Consider the following 19,870-nt stretch of genomic DNA (forward strand, 5'->3'; position numbering starts at 1 on the left):
TGTACGTTAGGTTGACCTTAGATTAGGATAAATGGTCGGCACAACATCGTGGGCTGAAGGGCCTGTTCTGTGCTGTACTGTTCTATGTTCTATGTTCATTGTTTGAAAAGCTTGCACCATATTTCAACCCAGAGTATTAGTGTGAGAACAGATTTTGCTCACTTCATTCTGATGCTAGTGCTATTGTTAAATTAATCTATTTATTCGACTTTAATGTTGAGTAATGAACCTCAATTAGTCAACAATCCAGCAGTAAAGGAACAGCTAGCTAACGGTGACCATAACATGAGTGAATTCAGTATTAACGTTTGAGAGGGAGAAGGGTGAGTCATAAATCAAGGCTATAAATTTAGGTAAGGCTCATTTTGGAGGGATGGAATAGAAATTTATTAATAGTAAACAGAGTGGAACCAAGATGTACACAACTACAGACTAACAGTGGGAGGTGTTCAGAGAAGTATGTGCTGCAACACAAGAACTGTACAAATCCCTGAAGGATGACTGGCCTACATGTTTAATTAAACAGCTTTGATCAACAAAAAGAGGTGTGCGATAAAATTAAATGGAAATAATGGAGAGAAATGAAACTTCAGAGGAATATTGAGAGGGGAAAGTTGGCCATGGCATTGAGGGAATTGAGAGAATGACATTGTTAGGTGATTTGGACATTCTGAATTGGACTTTGGAAATTCTGAATCCCCTCTTTTTCAAACAAATGCCATCAAATCTTTAACATGCACGGGAACCGGAAGAAAGGGATATGACAACATCAAGCTGAAGTACAGCACTAACTCTCCAGCACTACAAAGTCAGCCTAGATCATGCGCTCAAATCATAAAGAGCAGCTCCTGATGCTGGAGAAAAAGTACTGAAATTATCGTGGTGCATATTTACTGTGCTGGTTTTCACACAATATATATGCCAGGATAGCCATTTACTGAAATATTACAAAGATACCTGACGCATAGAAAGCTGAAAACAAGGGGCGGGATTCTATGATCCTGAGGCTAAGTGTTGACGCCGTCGGAAACGCCGTTGCGTTTCCCGACGGCGTCAACATGACCTCAGGATCAGCAATTCTGGCCCCAATAGGGGGCCAGCAGGGCACTGGAGGCTGCTCCAGCTGCTGATCCCGGCGTCAACTGGGCGCCGTGGGGTCCGCGCATGTGCAGTGGCTCCCTTTTCCGCGCCGGCCCCGACGCAATATGGCGTAGGACTAAAGGGGCCGGCGCGGAAGAAAGGAGGCCCCCAGCCCGAGTGGCCGGCCTGCCGATTGGTGGACCCCGATCGCGGGCCAGGCCACAGCGGAGACACCCGCCGGGGTCGGACCCCCCTATCTTCCCCCCCCCCCCAAACAGGTCGCCCCCGGACCCTTCCACGCTGAGGTCCCGCCAGCTAGGAGCAGGTTAGAACGGCGCCGGCGGGACTCGGGATTTTTGGTAGGCTGCCCCGCCCATTGGCGGGGAGGCCATGTAGAGCAGCCCCCGACCGGTGCCGTGCCACGCCAATGGCGGAGATTCTCCGCTCTGCAGGGAATCTTGTCCCGGCGTCGGTCGTGCCGATTCTCCGACCTGGCCCCAGGCTGAGAGAATCCCGCCTGACATGTGGGCATATCTCTATCACTATTACTCGGGGGCCAATCTCCATGCTGTCAATTCCTTGTGGGAATTTTTCTGTGAGGCTGATAAGAAGCGATGTTTGTCCGGTTACATGGAAAGCCTCATTGTGCGGATAATGTTAAAAGCCATCTGCTGAACATTGGCTGTGAACAATGTGAACCCTTCCAAGGTAGGGTAATTTTGGGCACTCACAAACAGTGCCCATAAATGGATGTCAGGCACTTATGAGCAAAGGGTGACGGCACACTTACAGCATTACCCAGGAAGTGCTGCTGACAAGAGAAGAAAGTTTAGATGGAGTCACTATTTAGTTTAAAGAAACAATTCCCCTGCAAACCATACAAGGTGGGTATTCACTTTTTACTATGCTTACACAAAGAATCTAAACCCCTTTAATCACAGATTTGAAATTAATTTTAGGATTTGAAAAATGTTAGACATTAGTAAGTGTTTATTCTCGTGTGCCGATAAATGTATTTATTGTTTTTTTCACACACAAAGATGCAATGCTTAATTCAGCTATGAGATTCCCCTCCACACAAAATTCCCATTATCTTACATGCTGTTTATGTGTCTCTTTTTATTTTGCTTTCTCTTGTCCTGTCCTGTTTGATGGTTTGATCTGTTGGTGTGTGTCTTTCTCTGTTTTTATTTATCCAGGCTGCTTGGCGTCTCTACTCTACAGATGTGAGTCGGCCTTACCTGACGGCCACCTGGTATTACTATGACAGTGTTCTACCTTCGTTCAGGCATGTACCCACACACCACTGAAGTACTTTGTGTCGACCTGCCTTTCAGTATCTACCTGACTTCAGCATTCACTCTGTCTAATCTTTGCTACTTCCAATGAAGAGAAAGCATTGGTTTAATTGGTCTGCCAGGCAGTCCTTAGAGATCCTGCAGGATTTAAATAATTTATATGCATAATACCATGAAAATTCCAGTAATAGTTTTATTTGAGCTCTCAAGTGATTTTTTGAACCGATCTATTCCGGCCTTTTGTGCCCCAGGAGGGAGAAAATAAGCCCAAGTTTCCGCTCCTCCTTCCACTGCTCTGGGTGCACTTGTGTGGCTAAACACATGTCTGGCTTGACATTCTTCGTCTGGTAGTCAGCTAGCTTATTGATGCTCATTCTCCGGGCTCACACATGGAGCAGGTTTCAGATGACTGCCACTGGAAGCATACCCTAGCATGAAACCACACCCTCAAAAAAAAATATGGAGTGAAAAATTTCTCTAGTCTCCTGCATTTATTCCTTTTTCATATTGTTTATTGGCTATTTGCTGGTGTGCCGCAAATATGAGTCACAATCCATTCATACTTTGCCAAAGTGACCATTAATAATGTGCAACCCTTGAGCCTGAGTGACATCAGGTTCTTTAATAGTAGAAAGGGTAACAGTATTCTTTTTAATGTTTTTTGTATGTGACTTGTGGCCATCGGCAGACCAAGAATAAAGGTTCCTTTCTCTTTATTGTGCATTTTGCTGTTATATTACTGCCATACTCACTGGTAATTGAAGACCTTGTGCATTTTCATTGCGTTGCAATGGGAAAAGAGACAGCAACAGCCTGTGTCACAGTTTTAATGTCTCTACACCATGTTGTCCTGGTATTGTGTAAAATCTCTTTTTGTCCATTTTCCATGATTTACCCGTGACTACTCAGGGGTGGTGTGGAGATGCCGGCATTGGACTGGGGCGAGCACAGTAAGAAGTCTTACAACACCAGGTTAAAGTCCAACAGGTTTGTTTCAAACACTAGCTTTCGGAGCACTGCTCCTTTCACCTGAGGAAGGAGCAGTGCTCCGAAAGCTAGTGTTTGAAACAAACCTGTTGGACTTTAACCTGGTATTGTAAGACTTCTTACTGTACTCGGGGGTGGTGTAGTGGTAGATTTTATCTTTAATTGCTCAGCCTATGGATTGACAGTGGAGAAATTAGGTTGATTCAATATAGTGTTATTTTCATTTACATGTAGAGGACTGAATCATTCAAAATCTGTTCCAATTGAAAAATTCAATTTGTTTATCTCGGAACACCCCGAGTTTTCATTCACTTGTTGTGAGCTGGAAATTGGTGTAGCTTACCTGTTAGTGCACACACAAGATGAATGGAGCCTGTCAAACTTTGAATTTCAGCTTCTAGGGAGAGGGTTTTCTGTGCAAATTATAAGCATTGTAGGATTGAGGAAAAATATAAAATTATAAAAACATAATAAAACAAGATAAAATCTTCCCATTCCATGTCTCTTCTATTGGTCTACTGACATCAGTTAGAAGGGAGGTTCCTGAAACCCCTGAGAGCATTCAAAGCAAAGCCAAGAATCAATTCAGAGCCACACAACTCATGGAAGCACAATACCAGGGTGGAAGGACTGGACACCAGGTCCAAGTGCTGGACACCAGCAACCGAAGATTGGATACTAGAGCTAAAGGGCTAAGCACCATGATTTGAACTTAGTTCTACTGGTCCCATGCGGGCAATTGGGCAGGACGTCTTTGCCACCAGCTCCAGCTCATCATAATCTATTTTGCTGTAGCCCAGGTGGTATCCTGATCTTAGAGGTCCTCCTTAAGTGTACTTTGCCAGGTCTTCTTTGATTAGTCCTGTCTTCTTCGCCTGTTGGTATCTACACTACTGCCACTCTAGCAGGGTGCACATCTGGGAGGTGAAGAATGTGCCCTGCCAACATCAGTTGGCTCTCCCTCATGTCACCAGACTGCTTCTGAGCAGTCCTCAATAGCACTTCCTCATTGGTGATGCGCTCTTTCTTTGTCATACCCACGATCTTACACAAGCTCACTGGTGAAAGATGTGTAACTTACATGACACCTTTACTGTCCTCTTCCATGTTTCACAGACATGGACTGGAGTTGGTACTATGGACACGTAGAGTCACAGCTTCATGGCTGTCTTGATTGGATACTCAAACCATGTAGAGCCATTGGAAGACCGAAGCTACTTTGCAGAGTGAAGACATCAATTTCTGCATCACCTTCCCTGGAGATGTTGCATCTGTTGTCCAATGGGACTTGTTGCCATCCAGTTGTCATTAACTTGGACTTCTCTCAACTGCTGCAGAGACCAACCTAGGTGCCGTTACTCACAAGACTGGTCATGTGCTTTGGAGCACACGTGATCCTTCAGTCAGAAAAGTGATGCTGTCTGCAAAAATTAGGTCTCAACCAGTGATGTTGCCATGGGGTGCCAAAAGTGTGCACCCAACATTTCTTTTGCCATGATGAAATCGATAGGACGGTATGGTGGCACAGTGGTTGGCACTGCTGCCTCACAATGCCAGGGACCCATGTTCAATTCCAGCTTTGGGTGACTTTGGAATTTGCATGTACTCCCCGTGCCTGCGTGAGTTACCTCCAGGTGCTCCCGTTTCCACCCACAGCCCAAAATGTGCAGATTAGGTGGATTGGCTATGCTAAAATTGTCCTATTGTGTCCCAGGATGTTCAGGTTAGGTGAGGTTACGGGGTTGTGTGGGCAGGGGAGTGGGACTAGGTAGGGTGCAGACTCGATGGGCCTAATGGCCTCTTGCACTTAGGGATTCCATGATAACCAAGAGGAAAAGGAATAGGGAGAATTTGCAACCTTTCTGTAGTGCTGTAATGATGTTGAAGGACCAAAGGACACCAGGGGTCATGGGCTTGGTCATCAGGAGCGGAGGATGTGGACGCCAGGGGTTGAGAGCTTGGTTTGCAGGGACCGAGAGAGTGGACATTAGGGGCTGAGAGCTTGGATATTGGACACTCGGGGTTGAGAGCTTGGATATCAGGGGCTGAGAGCTTGGATATTGGACACTCTGGGTTGAGAGCTTGGATATCAGGGGCTGAGAGCTTGGACATTGGACACTCGGGGTTGAGAGTTTGGATATTGGGGGTTGGACACTTGGGGCTGAGGGCTTGGACACCAGGGGTTGGGAAGTAGGGGCTGAGAGCTTGGACACCATGGACTGAGGGCCTGGACACAAGGAACCCAGGGCTTGGGCACCAGGGGTTGAGCAGTAGGGGCCAGGAGCTTGAAAACCAGGAACTGAGGGGCTGGACACAGGGGGAAAGGACCTGGACACCAGGGGTTGGACAGTAAGGGCATAGTGCTTGGACACCAGGGTCTGGGGGTTGGACACCAGGGGCCGTGAGCATGGATACCAGAGGCCGAGAGCTTGGGGCCCCAGGGACTGAGAACTGCATAGCTGGGGTTAAGCTCTGCCCTGTACTTGAATAAGAAAAGTTTTTTATAAGACCAGATAGTTTGGAAATGGATCCTAGTTCAGACTCACATCACTTCCTATTTAAACACAAGAGCTCCTCCAGGTCACAGCAGCCTCTGCTTGCACCCAATAACTGTAGCTTTTGAAGAAAGTGTGGTGCCTGCACCAACACAAGAGTCCAGAAGATAAATATTATTTTGTTGCAAACATTTTTGAGTTAAAGCGATGTACTTAGTTTGGAAAATGTTCTCTTTGGATGTTTCTTCCTCTTTAAATCAAGAGGCATTTTGAAGCTTATACTGCAATACCTGGAACCCACTACACTGATGCTTGGAGCATCAATGCTTGGCTCCTTGTATTTACAAGAGTGGAGGCGTGATACTGACACACCCAATATGTTGAAGAAACTTCAGTGTGGTCAGCCAGCATGTTGCATCTGGCAGCCTTCTGATTAACTCAGTATGGGCTTCCAGCTGAGTTGAATGATGCCCTGTCTCTATAATGTGTTTGGAATGCTTGAGCATTCACTCAATCACTCAATGCCTGCTTGCAGTGAGGAAGGCTGCAGGAAAATGCTTACTTTCCCCCCCTCTTCCACAGCAGTCACCTAGCATACACGCAGCAAGACAGCTCTTTATAAAGACCAATTTCCCTTGGGTGATGTCCTTCTCCTCATCACCAAATCAATGTTTGAATCAGTAGCTGCTGCTGTTTACATGTTACTGATGCGGGAAGACCTTCACCATGAACTCAGCAAGAAGCCGTGTTTAGATACAAAATGGCCTGCCCTCATGTCGGAACAGCTCTATTAAATCCCCTTTGTAACATTGGAATTAAAATAACACCCCTTTCACTTCTCATTCTCTTATTGTAGGCACTTATTGTAGCACTCTGACTACTGTTAAAGGCACCACAGTAATTCACAATCTGAATGGATCATCACAGAATCTGGCCAGTGTGCACCTTCTACTTTGCAACTTCTTTTGTCATCAGTTTCATGTTGGTTTGATGGTGCAAATTACAATTGATTTTCATGAAATAGAAAACAAGACTCCAGCAAATAAGTCCGAGAGAAATCAAAATAGCTTTGATTTGGAACTCATTCACTACAAACGTTTTAATTTTTTGCTAGTAAGCCATCCAAGAAAAAAGCAGTTGGAAATTAAACAATCGGGGTTAGAGTAACCTTAATACAGGTCGAGTATCCTTTATCTATAATCCTCTGGGCTGATTGCATTTCAAATTTCAGATAATTTTGTTTTTTGGATACTGTCACAATATGTGGATATTGTAAAGCACCATAAATGTTACTACTCACCAGATGGTGCTATAGATCAACCATATAAATATCACATGCCTCCTCGACTTCTGGGAGATAGATGGAGAGATATGGAGAGAGTGGAAGAGAGCAAGACAGAGTAGTGTTGAGATAGTTGAGCTAATAGTGTAGTTAATAGTTTGGTGTAATCTTTGATGTTTGGTGTAATCTTTACTTTATTAATTCCTTAGTAATATGTTCGAATCTAATTCAGTGTAAGTTAATAAATTAGCTTTATTTATTAAACACAGCTTGCTGTTCTTTGATAGCGCTGCAACCTTCATCATCCTGATACCGGATACCGCATTGACGCCTCGGTCTATGTACATTACAATGGCCAAAGCTGAGGCTGGCTATAGTCTGAATAAATAAAATGGCTAGAAAAGTAAGACGTATCACTGAATAATAAGGGAAGGGTGAGGTTGACTAGATTCATGTTGGCCCGGGTCGTGTCAGCTCGGGTCACAAATCCCGTGCTCAAGGTCGATGAGGTTTAAAATAAGGATGGTTTTTGGATGTGTTCAATTTTCTAATTTACGAATAAAGGATACCCGACCTGTAGCTGGAGTTTCCTCCAAAGCCACAATCATGGCCATAGATGCAGCACAAAATGAAGCTATTCGGTCTTCTGAAAGCACGATTTACCATGTGCCACTTCTTTCCTTGGCCCACACATTCTTTCTTTACAAATAATAATCCAATTCCCTCTTGAGCGCCTTGATTGACCCTGGCTCCACCTCACTTTCACCCAGTGCATTCCTGATCCTAACCATTGCTGTGTGAAGAAGTGTTTCCTCAAACCTCCATTGCTTTTTTTGCCAATTCCGTTCAATCTATGCCCTCTTCTATTCAATCGTTCCACCAATGGGAACAGTTTTTCCCTTTCAACTCATGATTTTGCACACCACGTTCAAATAAATCAGGTAATCCAGTATCAGCAGGTCCGGCCTCAACTCTTGTCTCTGCCAAGATTACATTTCAATATCTGAGAAAATTTGGAGCAATGTCCTTTCCACATGAAGGACCAAAAAATGGTGCTTACTGCCAGATCTTTTGACCTAATGGCTTGTTGGCACTCTAATACTGTAGTAGGTATTCTAGCTATCTGAATTGTACAGTATTGATAATTCCAAGAAAGTCTGTCTGTTTCGTTTTTCATGTTTGCATCACTCTCTAACCACGCAAACAAATATATGAAATACCATGAATTTCAGATCCTGGACCTAACAGGATAAGACTATATCAGGGTCCAAGTTTTTTTTTGCTTTTCAGGACACATGTAAAGTTTAAATTCATGTTACCATTATTTATGTAACCACCACTAATGGATTCTAGTGGCCATTTTCATATTTTATCCACCGCGAAGGCAACAACGATAAGAATAGCATTTTCCAATCCTCTAGGTGCACAAAATTCAAGTAGGTTAATCCAGCAAATAGATACAAAACATCCTGAATTTCAGTCATGTGCTCAGGGGCTGTACGTGGTCTGGAACCACAGTTTTGACATTCCAGAGCTCGGTGCATTTTTGATTCGCATAAGAATATAACTATTATCAGTGGTCACATATTTTACAGGATAATCTATATCGTAATCATATAGTTACTTGAAGTTATGGAACAACAAAAGAAAGAAAGTTCTTATCTGTTTTTGAGTAGTCATGTGGTTAAAATGGAAAAATATTTTCTTATTCAAGGCTATAATTATGCTGAGAAACTTGATCGATAAGTTGATATTGAGCCCCAATGTTCGCCCTGTGAGACTGCACTGGGAGATTTGCTGCACTGTGCCAACTGCATAGCTCCACCACAGTAATAACCTGGTGTTACTGTCTCCTTCACTTTCTCCTGTGTTATGTGCTGAGTGTGACTAAACTTTTTTTTTCTACTTTCAGTACCAGCCTTTGCTGCATGAGAAGCTCCTTCTTGAACTGTTCAACTGAAAGTCCAGTTTTTCCTTTTCTACGCTCTTTTTCATTCTTACCCTGTTTCCAGACTTCTCTTGTTTGCCCCGTTAGCTTTGATTTTTATGGAGAACCACTTTAAATTTGTTTCAGGTCCATTCAGCAGTAGTATCTGTGATATTATTATAGCTGTCACTTTGTGATCTGAATATCAATCTTAATTGCGCATAGCACTGTTTGATGAGCACTTCCCTTTCCATTCCTGCGAAGGAGAACCTCTGTATTTAATGGAATCATTCACTAGTCTTATGGTTTGGGGCTTGTTCCCTGGAATTGCATCCGTTGATTAAACCTTGGACAAGAGCATGAAGAAAGGATCATTTTTTTCCAACAAAAAGTTAGGTTGACGATGGTGAAGAGAATTCAACCAAACTGAAATGTTCTAAAATGCATATGAGTGCCTACAGGGGACAAATATAATCTCAGAGTTTACCTGGTAGTGGGGAATCTGTATAAATGTGCCTCAGCAGGATGTTTTGATTTGAAAATTGGTTGATGGAGCTCGCCTATTCTTTTGCTTTACTATATTGTCTTACATAAAATTCAAATAGTCTATCTCTTCATCCTCCTGATTAAGTATTTTGGCCCATGAAAGAATAGAAGACTGATTGACACTGAGAATGGTGGATAGCACCATATCGTGCAATGCCCAAGTCTGGTGTTGTAGTGAAAACCTCTAGATTGCAGAATTAATGACTGAAGCAATTTAATGGTGATATCACAATGTCATTTAGCTTTGTTACTTTGGGGTGGAGAGGTTTGTGGGGTGGAGAGTGCAAGTTAAAATAATTCCACCTGAAACTTTATTCTGTCTTTGTGAATCTCCTGAACTTATCAACTTCAATGTCCTAATTCTTTCTCTCTCCCCATCTTTCTCTCCTTCCATCTCGCTCTCCCTCCCTATCCCTTATTCCACCTCACCTATTGGCTGTTCTTATTTTACTGCATGACTGGATGATATTTTATGATCTTTGGCACTTTCCTTTGTTCTTCCAAACTGTTCTGGAAAAACCGGGAAATATGTCATTACTCAAGCTAGATCACTTTACAAAGGTCAAATAGTATTTGTCTCCTACCTGTCAGCTCCACTTCACCAATTGCTTTGCAAAGCACCAAACAAAGACTACTCACTCTGAATGCTTTCACAGAAATGCTCACATAAACCTCACAATCTGAGTAGCTAATAATTCAGTTTATATTTTTATTTCATTTTTTATGGATTAAAGTGACAGTATCTTCTTGATGGATTCTGCAAGTTTTGGGTAAGAGCTGTTTGGGTGAGACACAATAAGAATTCCCATTTGTTGGTAGGAGGATACCTCTAGTCCACAAAAGTGTTGTATAGGGCCTTTCCTTTCTTAAGCCTCCCGAGGTTTCTTTATTCCTCATTACCCTTTTAATGCCCCTAGGAGAGTAGGCCACTTCTTTCCAGAACTCTTAACCGTGTCACTCTACACTGGGCACGAGTAGATGTATGTGATATACGTATATTTTAAAGCACCTATGATTAACTCCGCATGATCAGAAATTCCCCACTCAGGAAAAGACAAGAGCAAGTTCTTCTCTGATCCAGTGAGTGCACCAGTACCCTGATCCACAGTGTTACCAGGCCATGAGTGTGGCTAAAGTCAGAAGATGGATGAGATTCTCTTTTCAGCATCCATAGTCTTGACTTTTTTCCTTTGCCCAAATCCTTTCCTAAACTTACCAAGTTTTTTTTCCACTTGTATTTCACCAGCCGCGATTGTTGGATTGTAATAATTTAGTTCAGATATTTTTCTATATTGTAAGTCTAGGTTTTTTAAAAAAGGCATCCGAACCCTCCAGTGATGCATCCTCAACCTGGTCCTATTGCCAGAGTACATCAATACCAGGAATTGAACAGCTGAAAGATTGAGCTACACAGAAAGATCTGCTCGGGAGAGTTGGACACCCAATTTCTCAGTGTCCATTTTCAAATAGAGTACTGGAAAAATCTGATAGGGTGCTCTTGGAATGGAATTTCTATTTTTGCTGAACGTGTGTTTGGATTTTTTTGTCGAACGTCTTCCTTACTCAGTGTCTCAGCGGATGCCAGCAAGTGTGGTGCTGAGCACCTCCAGGAAGATTGCAGGTTTCATTTCTGACTGTCTGTTGATATGACACAGTAGGACTGCAACTGATCAAAAAATCCTGTTCCAGGGAAGGGGGAAGCCAACCAGGATTTTAGCTTTGTTGGTCTACTCAATTACCTTTGCTGGAAACTTTGAGTAACACCAGAATTGGTCTCAGTTTTGAAGCCCTCAGCGGTTGATGATTTTCACATGAGAAGTAGCAACTTAGTTGAGGTAATAGAGGACAGTTGGCATCTGTGGAACCAGCCTCTTGCAAAAGTCAGCGTCTTCAGAAGAGGAAAGAAACCTTCGAGAAAGAGCATTGAGTTCAGAATCTAACAACAGCAGATAGAGTCTGGTCCCCACCACAGCTCTGTAATGGGACCTGATATCTGAAATTTACCACTGTTGAGATTCTTGACACCCACAGTAGTGCCACTATCAACTTCTATTATATAGCACCTTTAACATAGTAAAACATCCCGAGAGGTAATGGTAATCAGAATTTGACAACGTGTGACATAAGGTATTAAGGCAGATCTTGGCCAAAGAGGTTGGTTGTAAGGGACAATTTAAAGGAGAAAATAGCGGTTGCGAGGTGGAGAGGTTTAGGCAGTAAATTCCAGACTTACGGTCTTGTCAGCTGAAGGCTTGGGCGCCACTGGTGAAGCAATTAAAATCAGGGTTCTCAATTGAAGGAGTGCAAAAGCATGGAGAGTTGTTGGGCTGGAGGAGATTACAGAAATAGGGGTGGGGTATTGAGGCCTCGGACAAATGTGCGAACGAAGTGAGAATTTTAAAATTGAGGCATTGCATAACTGGGAGCTAACATGGATCAGTGAGCATATAGGGGATAATTGATTGGTGCAACGATATTTTTGAATCACATGGAAGTTTGAACGAGAGAGGCCATCCAGGAGTGCAATGGAATAGTCAACTCCAGAGATGATAGAAGCATGGATGAGGGTTTCAGCAGCAGAGGAACTAAGGTGGGTTGATGAGAATGGAATTAGGCAACTTTAGTGAATGCATTGATATGTGCTTGAATGCTCACCCTTGGATCGAATATGGCACTGAGGTTATGAATAGACTGGATCAGCCTCAGATGTTTGCCAAGGAAGGTAATTGAGTTGGTGGCAAGGGAATTCATTTTGCAGTGGAAACTGAAGACAATGGCTTTGATCGCCTCAAAATTTCATTGGAAATAATTTCAGCTCACCCAGTACTGGATGTCAGTCAAGTTATCTGACAATTTAGGGACTGCAGTAGTGCAAAATATTGGTCATGAGGCTTTATTTTACTAAATACATGAAAGTGACACCTCCAGAGCATGTAGCATTTCCTCCTCAGTTAAAGCTGGTTGGTTTTCCCACAGATCAGCATAGTTTCCATTCTGTCCCTTGATCCTGTTTAGCGGGGGTGATGTCAGGAAATTGAGTTTTCTGCAACAAATTCTGAACAGATTTTCCCTGCACAAACGCAAACCATGCAAAGAAATGAAAGATACTGTCTCTTTAAGTGAATCAGAATGTTTGGCATCAGAAAGGAATGATCATTTTCATTTGTTAAAACCAAACTCTAGAGAACTGGCAGTAATGCTTGAATCACTGAGCCGTTGGCGCAATGGTGGACTTAGAAATTCAGACTGCAAAAAATTACAAGAAGAATCCCCACGGATACATTCATTTCATTCAAGTCAAAGACTAATTGTCCCCCCATGTAATTTGGGGGAGAGGTAGGTGACAAATATATTTACCTTAAGCTAAATTTCACATCTTTTTACATGTGTGTGTCTCTCTGTGGGGAGAATTGTATGTTTTCATTGTTCTGCTGTAACTTAAGTCAGCTCATGGGATGAGAGGCTGCATTATCTCTTTTATTTGCTAAGTCTTAAGGTAGAGGAATCCAAAATAGGTGTTTGTGATATCTTGGTAATGCCATTGCGTTGCCAAGCTAATGAATTCCAGTCTTTTGGAAAACATAGGGTAAGAGAGCAGATAGTTGAGAGCAGATGGGTGACAGCTTCTTCAAAGGAAATGTCAACCGACTGAGTTTGATATCTAGGAATAATTTGCCTGTCGTCTTTCTCAGTTGGGGAATCTTGATTGATGGGTTGAAGCCAAAGAAGAAATAAATTCAGATGAGAATGATGAGGATTAGTTCAGGGTCCTGCCAGGAGGACATGTTCTGGCTGCATGCTCTATTTACTGTGCTTTCGGATTATTATTCGCAAGACATTTAGTCCTTACATTAGGTGAAAATACTTATCTATACCAGCAAAGTGCCCAAGAGAAGTCTGCAGTTTTTACACGTGTCCTCCTGGAGGACTCCATGTGGAATTAAACCTGCAAACTGAGGCGTCCTTTCGGATAGATACATTCAGTGGCTAGGAAACGTCTTGCCCTCCAAACTTGGCTGTGAGCTGATGAATAAAGTGAGAGACAAAAGTAGAGAAGTTCAAAAATATTGAGGAAGAGAAAGTAGTCACTCATCCCAGAAGCTGTGCTCTTGTCTTTATCATTTCACATAATTAATCTTCATTTCTCTTTCCACCCTTTCATTCATTAACATCAGTGGGAAAAAAAAGTCGGATGACAGGTTTGTTCAGGACAGAATTCAAAGCTGCATTGTCTAATCCTTAGTCCCATGTTTGCTGTATTGAATTAAATTGTGATTTATTTTTTAAATATCACTGTTATTGCAAAATAGACTGATGACAGCTTGCTGCTTACATTTTCTGAACTGTCCCTTATACTCTTAAATTGTATTTGCAGTAGCAAAGATCCGAAAATGTACTATTGTTATGAGCCTGTTATTCTGTTTGTTCAGAAAAGTTCATATTTTGGTCTGTGCCTCTCAAGAGAGACACAAGATATGTTTTAAAATTCAAGATATTTGAGAATTTGGGACAGGCTTTTATCTCTGGAAACTAGGTTTCAGTTGAGGCTGATGGGGTGAAGATTGAAATTATTTTTTGAGAGACTTCTGCAAAATGTGGTTGCGCAGTGCCTTTATTTTTCACATTATGATTTCTATTTTCACACTGAAATGGCCTTCTTCATTTGTGGACTTCTGGTGGGGTATTTGTTGGACATAATTTTGAGTGGGTTATTAGCAGAGGCATTGGGAGCATGCATAGGAAGAATGTAGAATAGGAAAGTCATGACAACAGTCGACGTGTAACGTTGATTTGATGTAATCTGTGCCATTTTTTTACCTGAGCATTCCAGCTAACACCATCTCTTAACCTTATACAGCTGAGCATGTGTTCATCAGCAGAAAGAACTCTCATCCCATCCCCAACCAGCTCAATTTCAAGAGATCATTAACCATTGCCAAGTTAGTTCTGACTTCAGGAGCTCTTCTCAGACCGTTTGTTCCCAGTAGTTTCTATCCTCTTGTTTGTTGGCATAACAATGAGGATGAGCAGAGGGGACGCAGAGGAGATCAAATTGCTCAGTGAGGGAGGAGGAGAAGGAAACATTATCCACCCAGAGCCTTCAGAAGCAGTTATTTCGTTCTCGGCCTCAGTGAGGAACAACGTGTGCAATGTCTCGGCTTCACCAAGGACGTACTCACTGAAATGTGCCTTTTGTTGTTGGCCGAACTGCAGCCATCGAATGGGGTGAGAATGGCATTGTCCGAGGCTGGGAAGGTGACAGTGGTTTTGAATGTTTTTGTGTCTAGTTTCTTCCTGGCTGGAGCAGGGATGTTTCCAAGATATCCCAGTTGGGTGTCCACTGTGTGCATTAGGAAGAACACTGAAGTTCAATATGCAAGGAGAACTAATTACATTTCATGTGGCATGAATGCAGCTTTATGAGGAATGTGGCTTCCCCATTAACCAGGGTGCTATTAACTGTACACACTTCACTTTGTGAGTGCCATGTATAAATTCATAAATGTACAGCCATCAAAAGGCATTTCCCCTTTCTCAATGTCCAGATGGTGTGTGACCATGGGCAGAGAATTATACAGGGCCACTTCCTATATCCTGGCAACAATCACGATGTTTTGCAGCACTCCACTGTACCATCAACATTTGGGCCATTTTGCGGGTGATTACTGATGACCAAGGACATCCACTGGCTTGTGACTTGTACAGCACATGCACAAATGTCAGCATGTGCATAATGAAGACTGGAGTGAGCATTCCACTGGGGACGATACTGAAAGAGCCCTCATTTTGCAAAAATATCCTTTATTCACAAAATACCAGAAAGAGCAATAGAAAGATTTCAAAATGGCCATCACAGTGCAATAATATTCGGGTTTTATACACAGATCATTTTGCACTCTGAAGTGCTTCAACAGATTCAATATAGTCAAAGAAATTAGACATTTCAAATTAGTCATTCCAAATGGTGCAATTGTATTTAAGCTGTCCACATAGATTAAGATGTGGAGATGCCGGCGTTGGACTGGGGTGAGCACAGTACGAAGTCTTACAACACCAGGTTAAAGTCCAACAGGTTTGTTTCCGAAAGCTAGTGACATCGAAACAAACCTGTTGGACTTTAACCTGGTGTTGTAAGACTTCGTACTGCACATAGATTAAGTTATACTCTGAGGTGCTACAATACAATTGTGATACATATAATATTCACTGTATACATTCAATGTGAGCCCTCCATGTTCTATGCAATTCCCCTCCCCTCAGTGCACTATAGCTGAAGGCTCTTAGAAAGCGACCTTTCCCTATTGCCCCTCTGACTGCCCCAAGCTTTAGTATATCCTTTAGAACATAGTCCTGGTCTTTGGATGTGCCAGTCTGCACCACTCAGTTTGGGACAACTCTTTACACTGGAAAGTCAGTACGTTTTGGGCAGACCAAAGAGCGCCTTTTATCAAATTGACGATCCTCCAGCAACAACTGATGTTTGTCTCGGTGTGCGTCCTTGGGAATAGCCTGTAGAGCACAGAGTCCTGTGTCACGAAGCTGCTCGGGATGAATCTCGACAAAATCCATCTCTTCTCTCTCCAGACCTTCTTTGCACAGGCGTAGTCCACAAGGGAGTGGTCAACGGTCTCTTCCCCACCACAATCACCTCTAGGTCAACGTTCAGATGGGGTGAGACTCGGGAGAGTAGGAAGCATCCGATGGGGAGGGCCTTTCTCACCACCAGCCCAGCTAGGTCTTGGTGTTTGCTTGAAAGTTTTGGTGATGAGATATTCTGCCAAATGATCTTGACAATCTGTTCAGTGAACCACCGGACAACATCGACCTTCTCTTTTTCCGAAGGGCCTCTAGGACGTTACGTGCAGAGCACTGCCTGATGACCTTGTGGTCAAATATGTTTTTCTGCACAAAACATTTTAATGAGGGAGTGGTGGTGCAGCAAAGTCCAACTACTAGGGAGTGTTCCGCGGCAGCGTGGCTAGACCCATCCTTCGCAACACTGGGAACAGGTCAATCCTCAGCATGTAGTGACACTTAATCATAGAATCATAGAATTTACAGTGCAGAAGGAGGCCATTTGGCCCACCGAGTCTGCACCGGCTCTTGGAAAGAGCACCCTACACAAGGTCAACACCTCCACCCTATCCCCACAACCCAGTAACCCCACCCAACACTAAGGGCAATTTTGGACACTAAGGGCAATTTATCATGGCCAATCCACCTAACCTGCACATCTTTGGACTGTGGGAGGAAACCGGAGTACCCGGAGGAAACCCACGCACACACGGGGAGGATATGCAGACTCTGCACACAGTGACCCAAGCTGGAATCGAACCTGGGACCCTGGAGCTGTGAAGCAATTGTGCTATCCACAAGGCTACCGTGCTGCCCGACACTTGATGTTTATGTACTGAGAATCTATGCACAACTTGATACAGTCACACAAAGGTGGCCATCAGGAATAGGGCGATGTTGGGCACATTTTTATCTCCCATTACCTAGAGTCCCTGCAAACGCAGTCCATTTTCGACCTCCAAATGAAACGGAAAATAGCTCCGGTGATACCGAGTTTAGGAGTGAGGAATGGGCCAGACCGGTGCCATGTACAGCAACATCGAGAGTGCTTCACACCTGGTGACCAGGTTTCTGCAATGGAGAGAGAGCATCACGCCCACATGCCCAGTTTCTGTTTCATTATAGCTACCCCCTCCTTCCAGTTTCTAATGCATGCCCTGGTCCCCCTGAAACATATCTCCAGCACCTTCAGGCAGTCTGACCTTACAGTGAAAGGGACAAAAGATCGATCAGCCCTGTTCCCAAAGAACACGGCCTGGCTCTTGCCATGATTTAACTTGGCTCCCAAGGCCTGTCAGAATTGAATGCAGCTGTTGATCAGCTTATGCATCGACAGCAAATCCGAGTAGAAGACATTGATGTTGTCCATATACAAATATATACCATATATATGATCAAGAGTCTTTGACTGGAATGCCTCCACTGCCTGGTATTGTCACTCCTCTTATGCCTGAATCCGTCCTGATGGACTCAACAAAGGGCTCTATACAACACACAAATAGGACCAAAGAGAGTCAGGCCCTGCCTGACTCCAGATTTAATTGGAAAGCTGATTCACCAATTCCACCAATTGATTGAAACTGCGTTACTGATGTTTGCGTAGAGCAATTGGATGGCAGCCGGTGACTAGTGGTGTGCCTCAGGGGTCTGTGCTGGGACCACAACTTTTCACAATATACATTAATGATCTGGAAGCAGGTACTGAAAGCACTGTTGCTAAGTTTGCAGATGATACAAAGATCTGGAGACGGACAGGTAGTATTGAGGAAGCAGGGGGGCTGCAGAAGGACCTGGACAGGCTAGGAGAGTGGGCAATGAAGTGGCAAATGAAATACAATGTGGAAAAGTGTGAGGTTATGCACTTCGGAAGGGGGAATTTTCTAAAGGAGGAAATGCTTCGGAAATCAGAAGCACAAAGGGACTTGGGAGTCCTTGTTCACGATTCTCTGAAGGTTAATGTGCAGGTTCAGTCGACAATTGAGAAGGCAAATGCAATGTTAGCATTCATGTCAAGAGGGCTACAGTACAAGATCAGGGATGTGCTTCTGAAGCTGTATAAGGCTCTGGTCAGACCCCATTTGGAGTATTGTGAGCAGTTTTGGGCCCCGTATCTGAGGAAGGATGTGCTGCCTTTGGAAAGGGTCCAGAGGAGGTTCACAAGAATGATTCCTGGAATGAAGAACATTTGAGGATTCTGGGTCTGTACTCGTTGGAGTTTAGAAGGATGAGAGGGGATCTTATTGAAACTTACAAGATACTGCGAGGCCTGGATAGAGTGGACGTGGAGAGGATGTTTCCACTTGTAGGAAAAACTAGAACCAGAGGATACCATCTCAGATTAAAGGGACAATCCTTTAAAACAGAGATAAGGAGGAATTTTTTCAGCCAGAGGGTGGTGAATCTGTGGAACTCTTTGCCGCAGAAGGCTGTGGGGGCCAATTCACTGAGTGTCTTTAAGACAGAGATAGATAGATTCATGATTAATAAGTGAATCAGGGGTTATGGGGAGAAGGCAGGAGAATGGGGATGAGAAAAATATCAGCCATGATTGACTGGCGGAGCAGACTCGATGGGCCAAGTGGCCTAATTCTGCTCCTATGTCTTATGGTCTTATGATTCAATTGCAGATTCCCTTCCCAAACTCCATTGGAGAGCACATCCATCATGTAGGTGTGCGATAGTCTGCCAAAGGCCTGATGAGGCAGGTATCCACACCTCTATCCCATATATAAATAATCATATCCCTGAGTAGCACAATGCTATCAGAGATCTTTCTGCTGGATACAGCCCAGGTCTGGTCCAGATTGATCGTCAACTCTAGAGCAGGACTGATTTGATTGGCAATGACCTTGGAGAGAATTTTATAGTCCATATTCAACAGTGAAATGGCTTGCCAATTTCTAATTTTCTCCTTTTCCCCCTTCTGCATATCGTTGAGGAACCTTCTGGTTCTCCAACCTCTGCAATTACATTTTGAGTTCCTCAATGTTCTTTTGAGGTTAACAGGTTCACATTCAGCTTCACTATTCCCCTTCCAATACAAGGTCATCCTCATTAGTGCACAGCCTGTGCGGTCAGGTCCAAATCGAGCTGAGGAGTAAGAGAAAGGAAGGAGGAAGCAAACTCATATTTCCAGTTACACTGTCCACGACCGCAATAGCAGTGAATGCAATCCCAGTTCCCCATTCACCTACCCTCTGTCACTCATCATTACAACGTGTCTGGCCACAATGCTGAATTAAAAGCTACCAGAGCCACACCAAAACAAACATTTCTAACCAAAACAACCAATATTCCATTCAGAAGTCAACTAATATTCTACTTAGCACTACCCAGTGGCTGTAGCATGAGTGATGACTTTCAATGGGACAGATGGCCTTGAAGAAGAACCGCATGCAGTTCTGAGCCGAAAAGGCCTGACTTTGGACTGCACCTCCGCATAGGCAGTACCATCTGGGCTGACAGGCAACAGCAAGGGCACTGTCAGACGGGCAATGGTGTGCGAACAAATATCCTCTTCCTGAGAAAGGACAGCAGGTTTGTGCTCCGTGGAGGTAAAGCCACTAACTCAGGACAGCACCAAAGCAACCCTAGTAAAGTCTCGGAGGACAGGCTGCTGCTCGACTACCAGCCTGCAAGCCCCTTTAAGCACAGTAATCAGCAACCATGATGGAACAGT

General features: G+C 43.6%; 1 protein-coding gene across 2 annotated transcripts in view; it reads left to right on the plus strand.

Moving 5' to 3' along the window:
• The window catches only part of LOC140418751 (potassium voltage-gated channel subfamily KQT member 4-like), a 1,006,403-nt gene that overhangs the window by 736,902 nt on the left and 249,631 nt on the right, over positions 1 to 19,870 (plus strand). The window contains exons 8-9 of one of the 2 annotated variants that reach the window (XM_072502359.1): positions 2,280 to 2,368; positions 12,799 to 12,951. In XM_072502359.1, coding sequence (XP_072358460.1) covers positions 2,280 to 2,368; positions 12,799 to 12,951 — 242 coding nt within the window. The remainder of the gene's footprint in view (positions 1 to 2,279; positions 2,369 to 12,798; positions 12,952 to 19,870) is intronic. The other variant, XM_072502364.1, reaches the window with a different exon arrangement.

Source organism: Scyliorhinus torazame, chromosome 1 (genome assembly GCF_047496885.1).
Source record: "Scyliorhinus torazame isolate Kashiwa2021f chromosome 1, sScyTor2.1, whole genome shotgun sequence".
Taxonomy (NCBI): domain Eukaryota; kingdom Metazoa; phylum Chordata; class Chondrichthyes; order Carcharhiniformes; family Scyliorhinidae; genus Scyliorhinus; species Scyliorhinus torazame.